The 24,211-nt window shown below is 50.6% G+C and overlaps 9 protein-coding genes across 9 annotated transcripts; 4 read left to right on the forward strand and 5 right to left on the reverse strand.

The window, feature by feature from the left end:
- Positions 1-211: 211 nt before the first annotated feature.
- On the forward strand, positions 212-1,768 carry MNS1B (glycoside hydrolase family 47 protein; the record flags this gene model as incomplete). The annotated part of the gene is made up of 2 exons (XM_043277276.1): positions 212-408; positions 463-1,768. The coding sequence occupies 2 exons, from the start codon at positions 212-214 to the stop codon at positions 1,766-1,768; spliced, it is 1,503 nt and encodes a 500-aa protein (XP_043135171.1).
- A 1,048-nt stretch (positions 1,769-2,816) lies between these two features.
- On the forward strand, positions 2,817-3,282 carry ACHE_30637S (uncharacterized protein; the record flags this gene model as incomplete). The annotated part of the gene is made up of 2 exons (XM_043277277.1): positions 2,817-3,013; positions 3,069-3,282. 2 exons carry the CDS (start codon positions 2,817-2,819, stop codon positions 3,280-3,282), a joined length of 411 nt encoding a protein of 136 aa, XP_043135172.1.
- Positions 3,283-3,399: 117 nt separating this feature from the next.
- Positions 3,400-4,136, reverse strand: ACHE_30638A (superoxide dismutase; the record flags this gene model as incomplete). Its single annotated transcript, XM_043277278.1, has 3 exons — positions 3,400-3,513; positions 3,573-4,043; positions 4,095-4,136. 3 exons carry the CDS (start codon positions 4,134-4,136, stop codon positions 3,400-3,402), a joined length of 627 nt encoding a protein of 208 aa, XP_043135173.1.
- A 673-nt stretch (positions 4,137-4,809) lies between these two features.
- On the forward strand, positions 4,810-5,761 carry ACHE_30639S (oxidoreductase, short-chain dehydrogenase/reductase family; the record flags this gene model as incomplete). The annotated part of the gene is made up of 3 exons (XM_043277279.1): positions 4,810-4,916; positions 4,975-5,289; positions 5,347-5,761. The coding sequence occupies 3 exons, from the start codon at positions 4,810-4,812 to the stop codon at positions 5,759-5,761; spliced, it is 837 nt and encodes a 278-aa protein (XP_043135174.1).
- A 1,796-nt stretch (positions 5,762-7,557) lies between these two features.
- On the reverse strand, positions 7,558-8,085 carry ACHE_30640A (uncharacterized protein; the record flags this gene model as incomplete). The annotated part of the gene is made up of 3 exons (XM_043277280.1): positions 7,558-7,878; positions 7,945-8,006; positions 8,064-8,085. 3 exons carry the CDS (start codon positions 8,083-8,085, stop codon positions 7,558-7,560), a joined length of 405 nt encoding a protein of 134 aa, XP_043135175.1.
- A 191-nt stretch (positions 8,086-8,276) lies between these two features.
- On the reverse strand, positions 8,277-8,677 carry ACHE_30641A (uncharacterized protein; the record flags this gene model as incomplete). Its single annotated transcript, XM_043277281.1, has 2 exons — positions 8,277-8,390; positions 8,441-8,677. The coding sequence occupies 2 exons, from the start codon at positions 8,675-8,677 to the stop codon at positions 8,277-8,279; spliced, it is 351 nt and encodes a 116-aa protein (XP_043135176.1).
- A 965-nt stretch (positions 8,678-9,642) lies between these two features.
- ACHE_30642S (putative pyridine nucleotide-disulfide oxidoreductase) lies at positions 9,643-11,310 on the forward strand (the record flags this gene model as incomplete). Its single annotated transcript, XM_043277282.1, has 1 exon — positions 9,643-11,310. The coding sequence occupies one exon, from the start codon at positions 9,643-9,645 to the stop codon at positions 11,308-11,310; it is 1,668 nt and encodes a 555-aa protein (XP_043135177.1).
- A 2,059-nt stretch (positions 11,311-13,369) lies between these two features.
- Positions 13,370-16,840, reverse strand: ACHE_30643A (ankyrin repeat protein; the record flags this gene model as incomplete). Its single annotated transcript, XM_043277283.1, has 1 exon — positions 13,370-16,840. One exon carries the CDS (start codon positions 16,838-16,840, stop codon positions 13,370-13,372), a length of 3,471 nt encoding a protein of 1,156 aa, XP_043135178.1.
- A 1,031-nt stretch (positions 16,841-17,871) lies between these two features.
- On the reverse strand, positions 17,872-20,548 carry ACHE_30644A (uncharacterized protein; the record flags this gene model as incomplete). The annotated part of the gene is made up of 2 exons (XM_043277284.1): positions 17,872-19,938; positions 19,988-20,548. 2 exons carry the CDS (start codon positions 20,546-20,548, stop codon positions 17,872-17,874), a joined length of 2,628 nt encoding a protein of 875 aa, XP_043135179.1.
- Between the last annotated feature and the right edge of the window lie 3,663 nt (positions 20,549-24,211).

Raw genomic sequence — 24,211 nt, forward strand, 5'->3', positions numbered from 1 at the left:
CAAAATGCAGCATTCTCTCTTTGCGACGCAGGGATGACTGTGTCACTCTTACAAATATGCGACTCGTTCATCGCTCTTTCCTGTTGTGTCACTTACTGTCACATCTCCTGTTGCTGTCGCTGTCACTCTCTTGATAAAATTCTTAATTTATTGTAATTCTTCCTTCTCTCTCTCTCTATCTTTCTTTCCAGTCGCTCATTTACTGCTAGACATGCGCCTTTCGGCCTTTCTCTTCATCGGCCCTTCGCTGGCTGCGACCCTACCGTCCCAACCATTTCTGCATCAGGAGGCCCTTTCTCAAGCGGATGCGGTCAAAGAAGCCTTTCAACATGCCTGGAATGGCTATACTAAATACGCTTTTCCTCACGACGAGTTGCATCCAGTTTCTAACGGATACGGAGACTCCAGGTTCGCATTCCTCCTTTCTCTCACTCTGCATGATACTGATGATGTATTCTATAGAAATGGATGGGGTGCATCTGCTGTAGACGCCCTCTCGACCGCCATCCTGATGCGCAAAGCTGACGTCGTTGACCAAATTCTCGACCATATCGCCTCCGTCGATTATTCCACCACTCCCTCCTTGGTCAGCCTGTTTGAGACTACCATCCGATACCTCGCAGGAATGTTATCCGGATATGATCTGCTGAAAGGGCCAATGGCGGACTTGGTTAACGATTCGTCGAAGGTGGATATGCTCCTGACTCAGTCAAAGAAACTAGCGGATGTGCTCAAGTTCGCCTTCGACACGAAATCTGGAGTGCCGATCAACGACGTCAACATCACTTCGCACGGAAACGATGGTCTGACATACAACTCTCTTGCCGGAATGGGCACTTTGACGCTGGAATGGACGCGTTTAAGTGACCTGACGGGTGATCCGGAGTACGCGCGATTGAGCCAAAGGGCACAAGAGTACCTGCTGCATCCGCAGCCGGCCAGCAGCGAGCCCTTCCCCGGTCTGGTGGGCAGCAATATCGACATCGCGACGGGCAACTTTACCGATGCGGCGGTTAGTTGGAATGGTGGCGCGGATTCATTCTACGAGTACTTGATCAAGATGTACGTTTACGACCCGCGCCGCTTTGGATTATACAAGGACCGGTGGGTGGCAGCTGCCCACTCAACCATCGAGCACCTGCAATCGCACCCGTCGTCACGACCAGACTTGACCTTTTTGGCGTCGTACAACCGGGGCCGGCTTGGTCTCAATGCACAGCACCTTACCTGCTTTGATGGAGGTAGCTTCCTGCTTGGAGGAACGGTGCTGGGTGACGACAAATTGATTCAGTTTGGCTTGGATCTTGTGAAAGGATGCCATGCGACGTATAACGAGACGGCGACAGGCATTGGACCGGAGACGTTTGCATGGGATGCGCAGTCGGTGCCAAATGACCAGCGAGTATTTTTCGAGGAAGCCGGTTTCTACATCACCAATGAGGTGTACATTCTGCGGCCGGAAGTGATCGAGAGCTTCTACTATGCATATCGCGTCACGGGTGAGACACAGTACCGAGATTGGGTGTGGAATGCGTTCGTTGCTATCAATGCGACATGCCGGACAGACTCTGGATTTGCTGGAATCAACAATGTAAATGTGAAGGACGGAGGTGGAAAGCAGGACAACCAGGAGAGCTTCGTTTTTGCGGAAGTGCTTAAGTATGCGTACCTGGCGGTGACGGGAGATGATGAATGGCAGGTGAAGCCGGGCAATGGGAACAAGTTTGTCTTTAACACGGAAGCGCACCCTATCCGAGTGTATTCTTAATGCGTTCTACTTTTTCTATTCGTTATGCCTATCGACACGGTCAGAGGTACTTGCCAAAAACTCCACAAGCTTAGGCCTAGACACCGAAAGATTGTCAAAGATCGAAGTGGTTCTTTCCTTGCGAAACAAAAAAACTTCATGGGATGACGGGCGGCAGCAAACAGCAGCTTCACGTAGTGAAGCATCTGAGCATCGGCGCCCGCAACCATCGACAAAGGTCGCGGCGAGATCAAATGCTGGAAATTGAACGAGCCTTATCAACGAGATCGTAGCTGGACAGCGGAACCCTCTGATCAGACCGCGGGTGGCACCCGCGCTCGCTTCTGTAGTATGCAGCAGCATCCCTGAAAAACGAATCGGCATTGTCGGGAAGCTGCTTAGCATCAAACATGCGCGGAGTTTGCTCTTTGACGGCCTGTCATAGAGTGGCTGATTACCATTGCGGCGCCGTTGCGGGATGGGGAGTTGGAGAGGGGGCTGTAGAGCTCGCCGCTGATGCGGAGGGTGGAGGATTGGGAAGATGGTCTTTGTTGAGGTGAACACTGTGATCGTGGTGATTGTGGGTGTTTTGAGTGCTGTGAGTTTATAGATGGACGGTGGGTTGTTGGCGAAAATTATGTGCTGGGTTGGTTAGCAGCCACCCCGAAGGGTTTCGTGGTGATATTGTATGTGAGCATTATGATGTCGATATCGAGTATGTACAGTAAACCCAATTGCTATCTTCCATCGAGATACTCACTTTATATACATCTAACACCCCTGTATACTACTCCGTACTATGTACAAGCACTATGCAATACTAAATTAAGTATGTATACCCAATTAGGAAAGATGTGCATTCCGCCCCACTGCGCAGATTTGAGCAACCTTGAGAAAGATGAAGCAGATACCTTGGAAGGGAGTACCTTGGGGGGATACATATAAGTATGCTCTCTTTTGTAGTTGTTTCCTGAGTATTATTATTGTTCAAGCAAACTATACAAGCTTCTATACTACTCTATCTCTTACCTCAGATACTTCTATACCATACTCCACTCTACTCTATACAATGTGTGGTCCTACTCGTCCTAGCTCCGGCGGCCGTATCGCCGTCCTCTTTCCAGCTTCTTCTTCCGCGGCCAACTCCTACTCTGTCCTCTTCCATAACAGCAAAGAAAACACACAAGCTACCTTTCGCGCCGACAATAACGACATAGAATCTCTCGCTGCGCTCCGGGATTGTTCTGCAATTGACTTGCGGATAGAGTATGTATCCCCCTACCATCTTATCACTAGACCCGGGTTATTAACAATGGGTTAGGAAATACGGAGATCTCACATCCTCACCGACATTAACATCGACACCGCTGCATGTCTTCCGCCTGAGACCTCAACCCGGGGCATCCAAAATGGAGATGGAGTGCGAGTTACCCGAACGGTTGGACCTAGGGATTTCAGAGACAGGAATTGTAGGGAGGCAGGTTACGGTTGTTGCGAATGGGAGGATGGGGATGGGGGTTGTTGGATATGATTAATATCCTTTGTCTAATATTTGCTGCTTGGAGTTCCGGTGGATTGTTCATAGCATTTTCGTGTTATTCTGATGCTCATACATCATAGCGTATCTACTGAGTTTCTGATTATGATCTAGTTTACAGCTTGAGGACAGCAGGGCCCTCGATGCCGTTCTGGTACCGGTCCTCAGCAGTAGACCAGTTGATGATCTTCCAGATACCCTCGACATAGGAGGCCTTGTTGTTCAGGTACTACAAGCACATTTAGCATCATCACCACATACAATAGAACAAGAAAGAGGGAAACGTACCTGCAAGTAATACGCATGCTCCCACATATCAATTCCAAAAAGCGGCGTGTCCCCAGTCACCGGATCCTGATCCTTCGTCGTCACAATCTCCAACTCCCCCTTGGGTTTATTGGCAACCAACCAACCCCATCCACTACCCTGGATTCCCAGCAAAGTAGCCGAAAACAACTTCTGGAATGCCTCGTAGCTACCCCACTTCCTCTCAATCGCAGCCTTGATACCGGGGGCAGACTCGAGCTTCGCCTGCGGGGAGCTGGCGGGGGTCAGGTTCTTCCAGAAGAGGGAGTGGTTGATGTGGCCACCACCGTTGAATTTGATCTTTTGTTGCAGGGAGATGAGTTGGGGGACGTCTTGGGATTGGAGGGCAGTAGATTGGGCAGTTAGGGCGGCGTTGAGGTTGGTGATGTAGGTTTGGTGGTGCTTCTGGTGGTGGATTTCCATGATTTGCTTGGAGATGACGGGCTCCAACGCCTGGTCTTTATTAGTATGAAGGTATACCTGAAATGGAGAGGAGATACGTACATCGTAAGCGTAGGGAAGGGGGGGGAGGGTGAATTGAGACATGGTGATGGTTATGGTGTGACGATTTGACTGTTTGACTGGTGTCCTAAGTGAGTTGGATATAGGATCGTTGTTGAAGGCAAGACAAGGAAAGTGAGAAAAAGCAGGGAAATGAATAGAAATGAAATATATCCCCAAGGTACTCTAGTGCGCGTGTTTGAGCGGGTTTCTTCAGGGACCTTGATGGGTCCCTCGAGCACGATTGAGCATATTACTCTGGGGCTCTACGGGATTCTATCCAATAACACTCGGTATGGATGATACTTGACTGCCAATTACTAACGACTGCTCTGTATGAATATCTGTCTGAAATGATGTTATCCTGGTAGTCGATTAGGGCTAGGATCTGTTCTTATCCGTGCCGTATCCCGCCCTAGATTACCGATCAGCCGACAACCGCTAATCTCACTACCACGTCTATACAGATGTACTATCTGACCCATATATCACAAACAGAGGGCAATTTCACTCATATAAACCAGTCTACATGTCCTTTGTAGTTCGAATAACCTCATTCCATCCCAGAACGGAATATCACTAATCATGCGGGGTATTGCCGAACCTCGGCTTTCGGTATGACTTCATTTAAGTACCCCGGTACAAGTACAGGGGTATAGATTCAACTCTTCATACTTCTATCTTCACCAGATAATCGCCAGATAACGTTCAATTGACAATGTCTGAAGTACACCTCGACGACTTTTCCTCGCTCTTCTCCCTCAATGGCAAAGTTGCCGTCGTCACCGGCGGTTCAAGGGGTCTAGGTCTCCATGCCGCGTCGGGGTATGTCTTCGCCGATGCCCTCTGTGGAACAATTGAAACCAAACTGATCACGAAATAGTCTCCTTCAAGCCGGCTGCTCCAAGGTCTACATCACATCCCGAAAAGCCAGCGCCTGCGAAGAAGCCGTCGCCGCGCTCAACGCGCTCCCGAACAAGCGCCCCGGCGCACAAGCCATCTCCGTCCCCGCCGATAGTTCGCGCATGGACGAATTGGACAGACTCGTCGCTGAGGTGAACAAGACGACGGACCATGTGGATATTTTATTTGCGAATGCGGGCGCGACATGGGGCGAGAAATTCGAGACGCACCCCGAGCACGCGTTCTCGAAGGTTATGGACTTGAACGTTAAGAGTGTGTTTTATTCGGTGCAGAAGTACGCCTCCCTACCTGAATATCCGTGTTATGTGTATAGATGCTGATGCCATTTAAGATTCGCCCCCCTCCTTTCCAAATCCGCAACCCGCGAGTCCCCCTCACGAGTAATCATCACTGGCTCCGTCGCAGGCATCGGCGTCGGCTCTCTCGGCGAAAACGCCACCTTCAGTTACTCCGCCTCCAAAGCCGCCGTGCTCCATCTAACCAGGAATCTCGCTCTCGAGCTCGGTCCTCGGCATATCCTGTGTAACGCGCTTGCGCCAGGTTTCTTCCCGTCGAAGATGGCGTCTGGGTTGATTGAGAAGCAGGGTGGGATGAAGGTGTTGGAGGAGGAGAGTCCGAATAAGAGGTTGGGCAGGCCGGAGGATATTGCGGGGGCGGTTGTTTATTTGGGGAGTCGGGCGGGTAGTCATTTGAACGGGGCGACGCTTGTGCTTGATGGAGGTAGTGTGTTGAAAAGTAAGCTGTGATGGAGTCGGGTTGTATATAGTTTTTTCTGGTTATTTCCGTGTAATACATCGGAGTTCTTCCTATATACTACATCAGGCTTACCTACCTACCGAAGTACTTCGAACCTGGCTCCGCAGTCTCGAGTGTCCATATCATTAACCGCTCAAGATACAATATGTCAGTTAAACCGCGCGATGAGAAGAAGTTCCTTATACCAGGGGCTGGCGGTCTACTGTTCAACAACAAGCCTCACCTCCTTTCATACAGCGATCTCCTTTCGCTGGCTGTGAATTCGATAGCAAAGTAGAGTCCTGGAAAAATGGAACAACTACATCACATTGAACGATGCCTTCGATATCCTCCATTGCAGGGATCATATGGCACATCCAGCATTGAACTGCAAATTCATGACACAGTGCGCGTTGGCGATTGTCACAGCGCTCAACTCTTGAAGACCTGACCGAAAACCATCCAGTTGACGGCCTATCCCAGGGGCAACATGCAGTTGCTAAGCTATATGATGCGGTGTACATCGATGACGATGAATTCTATGTCAATCCGTTTCTGGTTGCCGATATGGCGATGTCGAAACCCGAAACCATGCCTCCATTTCATGCAGAGGCGATAAACATGTTTAAGTTTACTACGCTACAAACAATATTGGACTTCCCATCGTGAAACGCTGCGCTTGTTTATAGCTTCGGAATCAAACCATTCTTCGGCCGTGCAGATGGCACAGAAGACCCCAAATTGAAGCGACCCCAAGAATGAACTGGATCAAGGTGGTCGAGTCTTTTTCCGTCAACATTTACCAGCATAGGCCACGTCCATGAACTTGCAGCAATACCGTTGTCGATTTCTCACCGACAAAACCTAGGGAACGACGTCTTACAAGACAGGCCACTGAACTACCGACGTTTGAACCTTTCAGTGCAGCTTATCAGGCAGAACGGAGACTCAGAGCCCTATAGAAACTGTTGCCGGCTGATACCTATGGATGGGGCATTGATCCTAAACTAAGTTAAATCCGCTATCTATCTAACATAAACTCAATTACAGATTGCCAAAAGAACATCAGAGATAAGGGAAGACAAACTGATAGTTGGCGCACTCCGAATTAATTAGACATCATGAGCTGAGTCTCTACCTTCTGATAGATACAGTTGTGATTGAATCAACTCTATCAAGCAGCGGAGATAGCTACGCAAGTGGCGCATGCCACAAAGGACTTCAAACCTATACGAGTCCCGTCCTGAATGGATGGCCGGGCATACCAATGCCTTGGGGATTTGAGAGACGCAGGAGTCTACCGGCACATGGAGAACACATGTTCACTGACATCCTAGTATTACGGGACGAGACTATCGAGCAACTGCCCGCGAATTCTCGTCAGTGATGGTAGCACTCTTTTAGTTGACAGTGGGGCATACACATGCCACGGCGCTGTTACCTCAGATAATCTCATGAGGTTGCTAAGCCTCCACGGATATTTCCTTTTCCATGTACCAGGAATACATATCCAGGGAGACAAAGAAGTGTCTGCTTGATTTCTTCCAATCAGATAATAGTAAATGGTTGATACAGGGTGGTTCATTCTTATCAGTGTCCAGCTGGACGAAATCTCTGGTTCCGAGTAAGGTTGCGTTTGTGCGTCGCTCCACTTGAGAAGTATAAGCTTTCCGAGGTATATACAAATGATCACTGCGGACAGAAAACCGCCTTCGTCTGCGTATAATTTTCCAGCACAGCCGCTCCACACTCGCGTCCAATTCCACTCTCTTTAAACCCGCCAAACGGAATACTCTGGTGCACCAAGTTATACATGTTCACCCAGGTTGTGTCTGCTCCGAGCGCATTTGTCACTCGGATAGCTCGCTCGTAGTCCTTGGTGTGGCAGGCTGCTGCTAGGCCGTAGGAAGTGTCGTTGGCGTGTTTGATGACTTGGGCTTGGGAGAGAATTTGGAGATTGCGATGACGGGGTCGAAGATTTCTTCGCGCATGATCTGCGGATCTTATCTGCGCTGCCAAAATGTCCACCCAGTCGGTGTTGGGAGATCGTCCAAGCTTCTTTGTAAACAGTTGTACTTCTCCTGATTCGATCTATCTGTGCCGTAGCATATTGTTCCAGGGCCTGTGCCTGTTCCGAGATTATGACCATTCAGTATCAAAGAATCGCGCATACCAATGAACATGATTTACATACCGTCAACCTCGAGTAAGAAGTTCCAAGCAAAGGTTCCACTGAAACGTCTGTGAAGGCCATAACTGTATAAAGAGTTAGTTAGCCCTCACAGAGAAGAAGGTACGTAGGCCGATACGCACAACGAATTCCAAGTGCCCACATATGCCATGAAAACCTCTGGGGTTATCTGCTTAGGCAAGGACCGAAAAAGGTCGAGGGATCCAAGATATCAAGATGGTTCTGGCAGGAGGGCATCTAGTAATTCAGTCCAACGCGGGGGACATTGTAGATCTTTCGCGTACAGCCTAGGTGACTTCGCATAGAAACCTATAGCGCATGGAAGAAAAATAATACTAACTATTCCCAAGTTTTACGCTTGTCCTTGCGGCCAGACCTTTCGGGACGCAGCAATTCTTGCGCCGATACGCGGATATCGCGTCCGGCCTGGCAGTTACGAACAAGGATTGCTAGATTACCAAGTAAGCTCGGTTTCGCAAATACAAGAGACCAAGCATACATTCCAGGGATAGAAGATTGAAGAGGTTCTCTCTGGTGAGCAGTACAGCGCCCGTGTATCTAGTCTGTCGAAGCTGCGCACGACAAACAGTTGGCCTGCATCCAACTTCTCTTCCACCCATTCCAGCACACTATCAGTGGGGAGGTCTTTCAGTTGGTCTTCAGGAAACGGACAAAATGGGAATCCGGACTGTAGAAGGGCGCTGGCTGCCATAGTTTCTTGCTCTAAAGGCTCCATTTTAGGTGTTCGTCAAGAAAACTATAGAGTAGAAAATAGGATGAGGTTCTGAAGCCATGGCGGAAACGGAAAAGGCCTGTTTCCGAAGATTAAGGTATTTCGGAAACCCCAGATGTCAGTACTGTCCATTGACCACTTGTATTAGGAGAAGATAACCCGGCATCGTCAGAAAAGTGTGGCTGTAGAATCTGAACCAGCCGATAGTCGAGAGGACAAGAAGAAGGTCCCGCTCTAATGACATTCTCGTCCACTGCGCAGCACACCACGCAACAATCTCATGATCAAGATCATGTGATCAATTCACTGCTTAAAACGCCTTCGTATCCCACTCCTCATCCCAGGATCCCAATGTCTTTTTAACCAGAAGGAACACCGATTTCGGTGTTGAGGTGCTCTCCCAGTTGAGGTGCTCTCCCAATACGAATCGTTGGGCTATGACTAGCATTGGATTACGAAAGATGTCCACCATCCACGTGTATCTCAACAAGCGTTGCTAGTTTAGCTGTACTACTAGAGACAAATCTTCGGGATTCTTATCCGCCCGAAGTGGTGAGTTACTGGAACCTGAACTTCCCGAACATTTTTCTTTTCCCTTACTATTTTCGTCCGAGCGATGCCGGCGTGGATCCCGTGACTGTTCATGCTCCGTACTCCGTACACCGAACGGAGTCAGAGTCATAATGAGTACGGAAGTCTTCAGATCCGACGCTTAGGAGCGCCCCGTACGTGTGCTCCATTGGTGATAATGTTGCTTTTACTGGAGCACCGGGATCGGAGTCGATCGTTGACCGAGATATCACTTACCGCATGGGGAAACCCAAATGCAAATGAAGTCATGATGTGCTCAAGTCAGATAGGCTCCGGAAGTATGCGAAATGCATTTCTCTTCATGTGCTATTTTCAGGGACTGTCATTTATATGTTCTCGTTTCTTCCATTTGATTTCTATGGTCATCGGGCTTTGAAATGACGCTGCTGGCATTGAGTCGGCCGCTCCGGCCATTATGTCGCTCGGGTTTGCGCCAGCAAAAGACGCGCTTCTCAACGACTAAACTAGCATTGGCTGCGCAAGTCGGGCATTCAACCGCAATCGCTCAATCAGACACAAACCGCGAACGAGTTATCATCCTCGGGTCCGGCTGGGGAGGGTATAGTTTCTCGCGCAAACTATCACCAGATTCCTTCTCGCCGCTTATCATCTCTCCACGCTCCTACTTCGTCTTCACGCCGCTCCTTACCGACGCTGCCAGCGGCGCGCTCGATTTCTCGAACATCGTCGAGCCCGTGCGTGATTCCAAGGCGAAGGTCGATTTCATTCAGGCGGCTGCGCGGGCGGTCGACTTTAACAAGAAGACGGTGCTGTGTGAGTCAACAGTGGTCAAGAGCGGTGTTACGGAGTCCCCCCGGACACACGAGGATGAGCGGTTACAAGAGGAAGGCCCTGAGACCACAAATTATCGGCCCATGGCGGAGGCGCGGAGGTGGGAGCAGGGAGAGATGTTCGAGGTTCCGTATGACAAGCTGGTCATCGCGGTGGGTGCAGTGAGCAAGACATTCAAGACACCCGGCGTACGACACAACGCCATGTTCTTCAAGGACGTTGGCGATGCGCGCCGTGTGAAGCGTCGTGTGCGGGAGTGCTTCGAACTAGCCGTACTCCCAACAACCTCACCAGAAATGCGCAAGCACCTACTGCACTTCGCCATCGTCGGCGCCGGCCCTACGGGCACAGAACTAGCAGCAAATCTGCGCGACTACATCTACCAAGACGTAGTCCGTCTATACCCAGCCCTCGAAGGCATCCCGCGCATCTCGCTATACGACGTCGCCCCCAAGGTCCTCTCCATGTTCGACGAGTCCCTCTCCCGCTACGCCATGGACACCATGCAGAAAGAAGGTATCGAGATCAAAACCTCCCATCACGTTAAGGGTCTGCGCTGGGGCGCACCCGGCGATCCACCACCATACGACATGGACCCGAAACGCTGCCTAACCCTGACAACCGAGGAAGAAGGCGAAGTGGGCACCGGCATGTGCGTGTGGGTGACAGGAAACGCAATGAACAAATTCGTCTCTCGTGCATTGCAGGATCTCGACTCCCTCCCCACGGAATCCGTACTCATGAAAGGCGGCTCAAAACCACCCACCGAGGTCCAGAATGCTACCTGGCACGTGAAAAAAGCACCCAAGGTCGGCGCATTACTCGTCGACGGCCAACTCCGCGTGCAGCTCGAAAACGAACACGGCCAGACAGCAGTCATGCAAGACGTCTTCGCGATGGGCGACAACGCCATGCCTGAAACCGGTGCCCCGCCAGCCACCGCACAGGCAACCTTTCAAGAAGCCAAGTGGTTAGCGACCCGGTTCAACAAGGGTGATATCCAGCAATCCGAACCATTTTCGTTCCGGGATCTGGGATCGCTGGCGTATATCGGGGATGCGAATGCGCTGATGCAGATCCCGCACGAAAAGGATGGGTCTAAGTATCTGCCGCAGGGTCTGACAGGGAGGACGGCGGCGCTTGTGTGGAATTGGGCGTATGTGACGATGAGTATTAGCTGGAAAAATAAGATACGGGTTTTGTTTCGGAGGTTGTTGAATAAGATGTATGGAAGGGAGGTGTCGAGGTATTAGCAGATTAAGGTGCATACTAGTGATAACTAATCAATCAACCATTTTCGCTCCATTACAAAACTGTCAGAGACTGTTCAAGGCCTCATTCTTGCACCTAGGTGAATGAGCATATGCAGGGCTTTTACCTTTGCTTCAATGTAAATGTTCCTTCCTTCTTAGTGGCTGTGAATTGAATGAGTAGCTAAACCAAGGCGGCCTGATACCAACCATCATTGGCTTGCACACATTCCATTTTTCATCTACGCCAACGGATACATTCTGTCTTGCTTCCCTCTTAGAATGCATTTCGACTACCTGTCAAACTTGGATCCCCCGTAACAAACATTAAATGGGGAAAAAGAGACCGGCTCGCACGGTAAACTAATATTTATCTACAGAACAGAAGGAACGCTCTGACAGAAGCCCAAGCTCTCAGTACATCTCACATATCAGGAGAGAATTTTAAAGAGTTCCAAACAGACGAAAGCCATGATGGACTGAAGCTCAAGGCAACGTGCATGACTGCAGCACTGTGCCTGCAGCTAAAAATCTATATCAAATGATTGAAGTAATGATCTAACAGTCATGAGAATTCTCAGAACCGACCATCTTGCATCTGGTACAAGAGCGCAAATTCAATGTCGATTGGAAAGGTTTTAAACATTCAGGCGATCGAAACTGGTCTCGTCATATCGACTTCAATGTTGCATGCTATTGAAACGGAACACGAAGGCAACGAAGATGGCACAGAAGTTATCCCTGGCCTCCTCTCTGACTGGCTCAATTGTGTACATTCTCGCGGATTGAACCTGAACAATGCAGTGTGCCGCATAGCCAGACATATGCCAGAAGATGCTGACTTGGACTGGACTGCCGTGCCCTGTCACAGCCTTGACGCCTGAATTACACACCCTGGTCTTCCCCACAGGTTGACTGGTCCTGCAAAATCATCGCACCATGCTGCTATAATTTATTGCGATACAGGAAGACAATGAAACTCTTGAGATGGCTGAAAGTGGAACATGGGCGCAGCTTTTAGCCGCTCACCGCAACCTAGTTCCAGGACCAACTGTCTCTCTGGACTCCCTAATCGATACTTGACGGTTCCATGTCCATTCGCTGCCGCTGTTTCTGTTCGTGGATGGATGCTATGCTCTGCCACCCCGTTTAGTTTCTTTTCTAACACTATGTACAGCTGGACCTGTGCTGCGACCTTCGGTCACACAGGAAGTTGTCATATATCCTGGAAATGTCAATGGTGCTCCCCTAAATTTCCATTTGGATCTGAAATTTTCATAGTTAAATATGAGGATATTCGTGAGTGGGCGGGCTTGGACCCAGAGGACTATGGTAAGGACCAATATGCTAGCAAGATTCCCAATGACACGCATCCGATCACCAGACGCTACATTCTGGAAGATCATGCGGGATATCAGAGACGCTACACTATGGACCGGTGATAGACTTACCCAAGGAAGAAGCGAGATCCAGATACATCGAACGGTACGCGAACATGGCAACTGGAATCCACCAACTGCTAACACACGAACTGGTATTTTGGATACTTGTGTATTATTCCCGAATTGGCCCCCGTCATTACCCCGGAGACAATAGCAGAAGGTTCACCCCGAACGTCTACTCAGCATGAAGTGGTAGAAACTCGAAATTCTCGTTTAAGATGGGATAGTCTTGGAACCCCGGGCGTCAACTCGGTGTCAAGCAGTGAGAACTCGCCGTTAAGATGGGGATAGTTTCGTGGGGCCCCCGTTCCAATGCACAGCGTATCTGTCAGTACCTACATAGCATCAATTGCCATTTGGGAAGCACAATTCCCTGTCTGGCCTGGCCTGGGAAATGGCCACGAAGTGAAATTCGTCGCGTGATTTTCTAGCTTGGGCGTGAAGGGAAGCGATATGAAATTTCAGGTACAGAAGGCTTTCATATGATATCTCTGACTGACTTGACCAGGAAATCACACTGGGAGGAATGGGTCTGCCATTGACACCTTTGGCTGTTCAAGTTAAGATTATTCATTATAAATTCGTCATCATTAATCATCTATATTACATCCTCCAAGAAATTAATCATAAAACCTCCTCCCAAACCCCTCAACCCTAAACGCCGCCGTCCTCCCAGTCCGTCCAGTCCGTCCAGTCCCCCTCGTCGAAACAGGCAACAAACTCCCTGCAAACTCCGTCTCCATACTTTTCCTCCGAATCCTCTCCACAGCAGCCTCATACTCCATATCCTGAATCTTTTCCTGTTTCCACATCGCCCGCGTCTTAGTGTTGTCGTTACCGGCGAATTTGGAGAATTGCTCTGTGCAATACCGGCGTACGAGCCGGAATGTGTTCCCGATTTCGTCGACTGCGAGAGCTAGAGCGATTAATGGGATGGATATGGCGAAGCCGATGCCGAAAGTGTATCTGCCGACGTAGGAGAGGTGCAGTTGAGTATCGCCGTCGGCGTCGTGCGGGAACTCGGCGAGGTTGATTGTGAAGAATGACGTGATAAAAGATAAAGGCAGGAAGATGATAGTGACGATGGTGAAGACGAGGATGATTTTCCCCTGGCGGGTTGTCCCTGCAGCCTGGTCACGCGCGAAACGGGCTTCGTTTGCGCTGGCTTGTTTCTGTTTTAGATCCAGGAGGTCTGTTATGGAGTAGTAGACGCGTTCGGCCTGGGCGTCCATGCGTTCGATGTCCTTCAGGTGCATGTCGATAGTGCGTTGTTGTTCTTTGAAGCGTTTTTTGATGTCTGTTTGCGGGCGGTTTTGGTGGGTGTGGATGCCGCAGATGATGTCTTGGAGGTCGTCGAGGATGTCTTTTTGGTGTTGCAGGATTGTGCGGATGATGTTGAGTTCGTCGCGGATGTCTTTTGCTTCGGCGAGGAGGTCAGTTTCTTGGCCGATGTCGAGCAGTTTGTCGACGAAGAGGGGTTCTTCGGATTCATGGTAGGCCCAGGAGTCTGTGTCATCGAGGATCCAAGGGCGGTATTTTATTGTTTGTTCTTCTTGTTTTTGGACGTGGCGTGCCCAACGGTTGAGCTTGCGGTGGTTCATGAGCCATTGTGATGCTTGGAGTGACGCTGCGTTGAACTGGCGGAATAGCACCGTCTCCCGGTCTGTTGCTAGTCCAACCGCTGATTCAAACATGTCCAGGAACTGGTACTCCTCGTCCATCCGGTGGCGATCAAACACTCCAGAACACCGGTTCGTTATCGCAATCGCCAGGTCATACACTGAAGTCACCGGATCACGGGTTTTCGAGTTGATATCCTCAATGATTCCGTCCAGCACATTCAGCGGGTCATTCTTGGGCTGCTCCCACCGCTGAGCAAAGCTCGTCACGATCAAATTAGGGCCCAGAATCCACATCCACAGCTGGTCGACCATGAAGATTTTCGGGTCGTCACAGCGCCCATCGTCACTTCTTGTTTGATACCGGTACACCACTTGATCCTGGTCTCGGGTACTGGTATCGATGTTCGGGTAAAAGAACTGGTCCAGCGTGCGTCGGACATGCAGTGAGGCAGTAGACGAAGACGTAAGATGCGCGTTAATCAACATCTCATCTCGCGACACAGACCGACCTATAACCTGGTCCGGAGTGAACGAGGGCACCGGTGGAGGCGGCGGTAAACGCCGTCGTCTAACAAGTTCTGCCCGCTGGATAGCCTCCTGCATCCTCTGTCGTCGCTCCGCAGTCTCGAAATGAAGATACGGCATAAAGATGCAAACATTGGACGCTGTCGAGTCCCTGCATGTTGACGAATGTTGCTCACGACCAAATGGCGGCTTACTCTTCGCCTCTCCCTTGGGAGTTCCCGGGTGCTTGGCACCCTTCTTCTTGCTGTGGGCACTTGCATTGTCTGCAAAGTAATCTGTTTTACCGGTATTCTTTTTCTTGCTTTTGTTGCTGCTATGCCGACGATGGTGGCCGTGGCCGTTGTTCTCGGGGTGGCTGTGGCTTTGCTTTTCTCCTCTGGGATCACGAGGCCGTCCATCCACAATCGTCTGCCCGTTCACCGTTATACTAGGCGAAAGGGGCGAGAGAGTATCTTCTGAGCTCGACTCCTCGTCACGAGACTTGGTAGCCGTAGCCCTTGGCGTACTTTGACATATCGGCCGCATGAAATGCGAATGTATCCATTGCCCGCGGTGCTGGTAGTTGAACGATTTCTCCAGGCCCTTGAACCCGTCAACATCATGTAGACCCTCTTCGATGAATGCTTTGGTGAGCAAGGTCTCTACCCATGCCATGTTATTAGCGGGTAGATGGATCCAGCGGAAATCCGTCACTCCGCTGTCAGTAGGAAGGGCCTTGAAGGCCTGCTTGCGTGGGTTTTCCTTGTCGCGGCCGTACAGCAGGTTGTAGACTGAGGTCTTCTGCACACGGTTCTCGTTGTGATAGTTGCCAAAATCGACAATCGTCGCTTCGAAGCTTTCACATGCCCCCTTGGCATCAGGCGAGAGAGCTTCGACATTGTTAAACGGCGCCAGAAGAAACACAATATCCTTGCGATGAAACTGCGCGGCCCGCAGAAATGGCGTACTCCCAAAGTTATCCCTAACACGCCGTTTCAAATCCGGCCGTTCAAGAAGACACTCGACAATCGCAGTATGCCCAGCCTGCGCAGCCAAATGCAACGGCGTCACACCATTCAACAGCTGACTGTTAACATTGGCCCCAGCCCGCAACAGCATACAAACCGTCGGCACAGAACCCTTATCACTCGCATTATGCAACGCCGTCCACCCACCATCACTCCGCGCCTCCAAATTAGCCCCATACCGCAACAACAACTCTACAACATCATCCCTCCCATGCGCAGCCGCAATATGCAACGCCGTTTTATTCCGAAACTCCACGGCATCAATATCAACCACAAACGGCCCAGCCCGCATAAGCAACAACTCCGCCAACCGTATCTTCCCCGTCGCGCACGCCCAATGCAACGGCGTCCGACCCAACAAATCTCTCCCCTCCTCCCCATCAACAGCACACGCCGTCCCAAGCAGCAACCGCACAACATCATCCCCCCAATCACACACCTTATCCGCAGCAAGATTATGCAGCGCATTCCGCCCCCTCTTGTCCTTCGCATTCACATTCGCCCCCCGCGCAATCAGCAAATCAAGCATATGCCAATGATTCCGCCACGCAGCCGTCATCAGCGCTGTCCGCCCCTTCTTATCCACCGTCTCCGGCGACGCCCCGTAATCCAACAGCAACTGCGCAATGCGCACATGGTTCCGTTCGACGGCCCGGAATAATGGCGAGGGGCGGTTTCCCGTGTGGTCAAGGTTGGGGATGTCTGCTTTTGCGCCCTGGCGGAGGAGGTAGTGCGTTGCTTCGATGCAGCCGCGCTCGGTGGCGCGCATGAGGCCGACGCGGAGGAAGGAGTCGCTGAATTGGCCATTTTCGCGGGAGAGGTTGACGATGATGGTCAGGGCTTCGAGGTCGTTGTGTTCGGCTGCTTTTTGGAGGCGCGGTTCGAGGCGGTCGTGGGCGTCGCTGCCCACGGTGGAGCGGGAGCGGGAGCGGGACATTGTTGGATGTTGGGAGGATTATAGCTTCTTCATCACGTAGTTTTTTGCTTGCAATGGCTTAGCAGGTCCGCGGCTTGCGAATTTTTTGAGACGCGGAATAAGAAGCGTCCTAAACACCGACTGCTAGTCAGCGGACGGTCAGCGGACGATCACCGTACTCCGTACAAAGCGAGAAGAATCACTCAGGGGTATCTGTACTCAGCGTAAGAGACTCGCTCATGGTCTGAGGAAGCACAGGCCCTTATATGTGTCGCAAAACAAGATCTGCTGTGCGAATTTCCTGATAGCATGTTGACATGGTCGTTGCCCACTAAGAGGGCCAGAATGGCGGCGGCACTGCATGACGGAGGGAAAATCCGTATTGTAGACCAATCGCAGTTCAACCAGTGGGTTTCGCGCTGTGTGAAGGATCAAATTTAGAAACAGAAAGCGAAGCTGTTTAAGACGAATTGGTGAGGTTGAGGTCTGACGGCGAGACCAGACAGAGAGCGTCCGTGGAAAGAAAATTGCGGCTCAACAGGTACAGGACGGAACCACTGCGAATACACCCGTGGATATGCTACACTTAATTGCTGTGGAATGTCTTCACGTATTACCGTCCTCTATGGACGTATTATTTCTATCCATATCATGGTACACTGTATCAGATCCCATCGCAGTCTAAAAAGTAGTATGTGGTAGAGATCTGACATCGGTTGACCACGAAATCACAAAATGTAAACACAGTAGTAATCCTTCCCTCGATAGAGAATGTATGTGCCTCTGTGCATCATCAAACAATCCCAAAACGCAAATCCAAATACAAAAAGATAAAAAGATAGATGCAAAGAGCCAGGCACGATCAACAAAACACGAAATGGGAATTATAAGGTAAATGCAAGGAAAGGATATGACTGCTCACCTGGTGTGTGCGCACACACACAACAGGAGAACAGGTAATGCATGAAAACAGAATGAGAAGTGAACACCTTCAAGACACGATTATAAACACAATGGTCCCTCCCTAATACTCCTTTTTTATGTTGGCGAAATTATTTCTTTTTCTGAGGAACCTGCTTCAAGATGTCGTCAAAGCTCATGTTGGGATTGAACCGACTGATTGGTCGCGCGGGCGGTTCAATTGGTGCCACACCGGCCGGCAGTGGCAAGGCTTCCAGGCCAGGGTAGATGGAGTGACGGTGCTCGGCCCGACTCCGCAAGGCAGGCGAGTTGGTTCGAGGAATGGCCGCTGGCGGCGGCGTGAGGGCATTCGGGGGTGCCATGTACGGACTGGGCTGCGGTTCTGAGGACGACCCGGCAGAAGATTGTTGGGCCGGATACGGCGAAGACACGGACGATTCGTTGTCGTAGGCGTCCTCGACGATCGGGGGTTCGAGAATGGCATCTGCATCGGCCCATTGCTCGGCCATTTGCCAGCAGTGACTGCGACGATAGATACCTTCGACACCATTGACGACAACATCCGATGGAAGACTGACAACACCAGCACCACCGGCGACTCCGAACCAACTACGGGCTGTCTTGGAGTCGTTCTGGATCCATGGGGCACCGCCACGTGGGGCAATGCACAGGAAGTACTCGACGGCATCGTTGTACCTGACGTTGGGCACGTCGACCACGAGGAGCGGCAGGGCCTGGATCACGCAATAGAGGAAGATCCACTGGCCGCAGCGGAAGTCGATCAGGTCGTTGACCGACTTGCCATGGCCGCAGCGGCGTTCGAACTGCATGAAACTCTCGATGAAGGGGGTGGCCCGCAGACCCTCGCGAGTGTAGGAACCCATCAGAACAGCGTTGATATCGGTATCCTTGAGCTTCTTGGTCCGACGCTTGGCCTCTTTCTTCGCATCCATGGGCTTGGAGTGCAGAGACTTCAAGGACGGCATCTGGGGAATATCGAACGGAATCGGCGGCTGCACGGGCGGCGTCGCGCGATCATACTCGCTCATGACCTGGCGCAGGGCTCGGGTCATGAGTTCATCCGGATCTGAGGTCTGAGGTGCTTCGCCAGAATGGTCGATTGTGCGGTCAGTCAGCGCACCACGATCAACCATCATGTCGTAGAGATCGCAGAAGTCGCGATACAGGTCATTGAGGACCTGGCGGTTGAGCCCACTCTCTTCGAAATGGTTCTTCTTAGAACGGGCCTTGGGCGGCCATGAACCATACTTCTGGCGGTAGTACTGCATGGTGAAGCGGCGGAACTCCGAAAAGGCTTGCTTCCAGGCCTTGAAGCGCACGACCTTGCTTTCCACGGATGTGGTGGAGTTGGCTGCTCCGGAGAAGACGGAGGGAAAGTCGAACTCGTTGAGCTTACTGTAGAGCACGCGAAGCCGGGTGTCGAGGTCGATGAAACCACGTTCCAGGCGCTTCTGGGTGATGGGATGGATCAAGCCAAACTTGGGACTACGCAGCTGCTTGAGCTCGTCCAGTTTGCCCACTCCGTGCACGAAACCTTCGAGGTAGAGCGGGTAGAAACGAAGCCGCTCGCCAAGGACGATGGCTTCAATGGTCTTTTCACGGCTGCGGCGCACGTCGCCCAAATGGAGTTCGTCGCAGTAGTTGCCAAAGCTGGTGGTTGCAGTTTCGCCAAAGTTGGTGCCGTCCAAGTTGCTGAACTCAAAGCGGGATAAGAGAGAAGCCACATCCATGAAGATAGAGAAGAGCGACGGAGAGCGAGGGGTAGCGATGAGGGACTGGCCCAGCAAGAAGGCAAAGAGATTACGGAAGAGCAAAAGGGTTTCAGTGTCCTCCTGCGAGATGCGAGCGGTGGGGGAGGAGACGTCGCAGTTGAGGGGGATGGGCAAGAAGAGATGCAGCTCCTGGGGCTCATCGGCCACGTCGTCAACGAAAGCCATACGGTTGCTACCGGAGCTGTCATTGTCATTGTCAGGCAAATTGGTCGGGCTACTGAGCGACATGTGTCGTGCTTGATGCTCCAAAGCCTGCGCTTTGGGATCGGTACCACGGGCCAAGAAGGTCAACGAGGGCGATTCGGCAAAGACAGTCGAATGCACCTTGAACGACGGTGGTCTGCCGGTATTTTGAGGGAAAAGGTAAACGTAAGTATCGCCATTTTCGTTCCAAATTTCGGGGATCTATCATCTTAGTTTCTTTTTCTTCCTTTGCTCATTATCAAGTACATACCTGATCACCCCGCGCCAATGGCTCCAAATCATACGCAATCTTCTGATCAAGACCCGCAATCCAAGCACCGGGCTGGTTGGGAGTCAGACCTGGACTGGCAGGGCCTCTGGTATCAACGGAACTCGCGCGGACGCGGCCAGGAATCCAACTGCGTCGCTTGGAAGGAGTGCTGGGGCGCGAGTCGGAGCCACCACCAGGGACAAACAAGCCAGCTGCACTGGCGGGTCTGCTGCTACTCCTCCGACGACCCCGGCTCTGTGGTCTGCCATCGGGACCGGTGCTGGCACTGTTGGCGAGATCCTGGTTGACGGCGAGAAGCGATGGCGGTGGGGGGAGGGGATCGTCAAGATTAAAATCTGTCGAGGTATCGAGGTTGGGCTGTGAGACGATGCGAGAGGGTCGCGAAGCGCTGCGAGGTCGAGTCGCGTCCTGGGGTTGCTGTTCGGGGGAGGACTTGAAGCCGGGTGACACGGGAGATGAAGCGATGGAGCCGTCCTTGTGAGAGCCCAGCGAGAATAGCGAGGAGATGCGCTTGGCGGATTTCACAGGAGCCGACAGCATCTTCTCTTTTTTCTGCTCTCTCTTCTCGTGCTTAAAGGGCGAAGGTATTGGGTAGAGAGAAGATACCGTGGTAGCCGTGCGGGTGGGTTTGACGGACAGAGAGAGTTTCAGGGAGAATGAAGACACAGCGAGCGAAAGACGAGGTCAAGAGACCGAGTTGAAGAGGACCATGCAGAACGCGTCAACACCAAAAAGGAAAGAACCGCAAACAGAGCGCGAGAGAGAAAGGGAAAAAAGCGAAAGGCAGAGGAGGAAGAACAGAGGGATGGAATGATGGGTGTTCGTGATTGGAGTGGGTTGGAAAGTGGTGAGAACGAGAGAAAGAATGGATCGGCAGGAGGGATACCGATTATATAAGACAACAGTACAGAGGAATAGCAGTACTTCGGAGCAATAGTAGTATTATTATTCTTCTGTAATAGTAAAAGAAGAAAGAGAGAGAAAAATTACAAAAGTCAAAAGAAAAGGCAGAAAACGGCGGCAGTGGGGAATAGGCTCTCGGAGCGATGAGAATAGGGGATGAACCTGTACAAAAGTAACGATGTTATATCATATTATATTACTGTTCAAAGAAGCCTCATTAACGATCGATTAATGATACATTCTTGAGCCTCCGTGTTCAGCTCGTTTGTATTGAATCCCTCTCGCATTGAATCGCAGATGACGTGAGTGATCTTCTCATCTCGAGATGTACTACACTACTGCTGTTACTATTACTACTGCTGCTACTTTTACTACTGCTCTATACAATAGAATTGGTTATTTCTTTCTCCTCCTCTTGTCTAATTTTATTTATCCATTTCTCTGTTTCTACAATATTCCTCGTACTCTACCATTCCTCTCTGGTGCTAAGAATAGAACACGCGCAGTGCACGGAGAATACATCCATTACCATAACACCGCTTCATACGTACCCTGTCAACGTATTCCACCATTTCCAGCCTCATATAAGAATAGAAATCCGATAGCTGTCAGATCCCAATACCAGACACGCTGTGCATACAAGTGTCGTGTATGTCTTGTACCCTGCCCCGAGCATTCTCGTATTCCTCCGTACTATGGTAGAACCATATCAACGTGGATGGCGGACTGTCGGTGGTTGGTCCACTCCGACTCCTCCTCCGGCACTATTTTCACTATTTTTTTTTCTTGCTGCGCCTTCCACCGGTATGCTGGGTCGCAGTCATGCACAGCGAGTGGGATTTATTATTCTGGCGCAAATGACGCGATTTCTCCCATGATTTTTATTCTCTGGTTCGAATTGAATTTTTTCCCCTTTGGTTCCGAAACTTCTACTTGGTTGGCGCTCAATAGAATCAATCGTTCGGTTACCTGGCTTGGCGTGTTGCCGCGCTGAACTGTTCGATACTAGCAACTAGTACCTGCCCAATCTTACATTTTATGTACCATACAGGTTTGATTCCGGGAACGAAGGAGAGCTTATACCATCGATTCTTTTTCTCTTTGAGCTCAGGAAATGATCTAATTGGCGTCATCCACAGTCAAGGTTTCTGCTAGATCATGCCGTGTTACCGTCAAGCATCCCTGCGCCCTATGCTAGTGCGAGGATGTCTTGGTCCTGCTGTTAGGCATCGTAGCTACAGACTTCCATCGCAGAAAAACTATTCCTAATGGGGGAATGCTTGCGTTCGGTGAACGATCGATCCACAGCAGTCAGTTGGTAGGGCATATTAAAAAACTATGTTGGCGTGATCGGAACGGAGGGACGACTGCCTCCAAGTTATCTGTCGATTAATATCTAGTATTCTTCGATAAGCCGTTTCGGAGGAGGCTCTTAAGTGATTAATGAGGAGTTTTCGAAAACAAATCCGTAAGTGAAGCTGACACAGACCGTCTTTCGCAGCATAGGTGGCGCTCACCATAATCTGAGTGGATTCCCTAGGGTGGAAACATCTTTCGCGCACTACTGAGTTGCTGAGTTGCCAACATCAGAGATGACAGTCAATAGAACCTCAAACTACCATCCTTGGTCTTAATTGATACACAAGCTCATGGTCCTTGTCTCCAGAGAAATGGACACTAGTCGTCCTCTTCGCGGTACCCCTTCAAGTCCATCGAAGAGCTGCCATCCGATGGTGCAGGGCAGGCCAACTGGTCTCCTCTGTTGCCTCGTCCAGTGCTGCACTCCAGAATCCATTGTCGCTCTTGGTCGTCTACCCGGGGTTGGCATCGGTCCTCTTCGCATATTTGGCCGTGATCAAAATGAGAAAGGAAGACGGCAGACCGATCGTCCTCGTATTTTTTGAATCTTATTTTTTTTCCAGGTATGTGCCAGACGACTACAGGAGTTTAGCTTCTTTTCTCGAGAGCTGCCTCATAAATGCCATTGCTTACATTTAATGATCTCACCGGGGTTTGTGGGAATGAGTTGCTCATGGACCAATCGCCCATGGATGATGCCACCAGTCACAAATCCTACATGTCAGATTAATACCGAATCGGGTGACAAGGGCAGGTTCGGGTTCTTACCCCAGGTAAGCTGCCCGATGATTTCCGACGATATTGGCTCTTCAAAATCGGCAATTGCCCAGGAAACGAGTGTTCTTCCAGTCCTTAAGGATATGATGCCTAGATAGGCAAGGGTAATAACACAAACGTGAGCGGTTTTGTGGCCTGTCAGTCTGGCTTGCGACGGGAGGGCAGAACGCCAGACACTTTTTCGCTGTTGGAAATCTTAACTCCTTAACATTGAGCGACAGCACTGCCCAATTGTCCCAGATTGGAATAATTAGGCCTAAGTGGTGTTTAACCATCAGCAGTCCTCCATTCACTCCAGTGCTTTGGCCCTCGATATGTCACTCGAGTCCGAATCGTTGTGAATTAGGTCATCGGAATCAATGTTCTGACGATCGATACCCCAATTAGAGTCAGTACAGAAGTAGATAGTGAGGAGCAAGTTCAGCCATTACCCGTGTCTCGGGTCATTGATAGGCATTTTTGAGGCATGATTCTATACATCGGGACCCTCGTTTACTGAGTGACTGGGAAGGAATGCGGAGCAAGTCGGGACTTATGGGAGCAAACTCGAGTCAGTCTTTATCGGTCATGCCGCAGGGTAGAATAAGACACATAAACTTGGCGTGTTTCCATGTATGGGGAAGGTCGTTTTAGCCGTCAGAGACGTCTATTAGGGTGTTCGGTCAAGCGTTTCGGTAGGACATTGAGAGATTGCAAGGCTCGGTTCTAAGATGAAGGGGGTATTTGATGGCAGGTTATGGTAATTGCAAAGAACGAAATCGGATGGTGCTCGGTTGATGGGAGGAAAGAAGCGGAGAGAAGAGTGCCCAGAAAGGCGAATACCCTTTCGAGCAGGAGCGACTACCAGTTGCCTGACTGTCATAGTGCTCCAGCACTATCTTCGCTCGATAGCGATATCATTAGGGTTAATAATGACGGTGATTCTTGTTTTTGTTTTGTGTGTTTGGTGCAAAAAATCATCAGGCTGTGGTACGGTTGTGGCGTGGAGATATATATCCACATGCGACTAGCAACAATACTTGATATCTACATTCATTGTGAGGTTTTCTTGTGCTATATAGATCTGAATTGACTCTTGGTTAGTCCATCCTACTCAGGATATATTCAATTCACAATATGAGCCAATGTTCTGGTTCAAGTGTCCACTGTACGGAGTTTACTCCG

The sequence above is a fragment of the Aspergillus chevalieri genome, chromosome 3 (assembly GCF_016861735.1).
Source record: "Aspergillus chevalieri M1 DNA, chromosome 3, nearly complete sequence".
Lineage (NCBI taxonomy): Eukaryota > Fungi > Ascomycota > Eurotiomycetes > Eurotiales > Aspergillaceae > Aspergillus > Aspergillus chevalieri.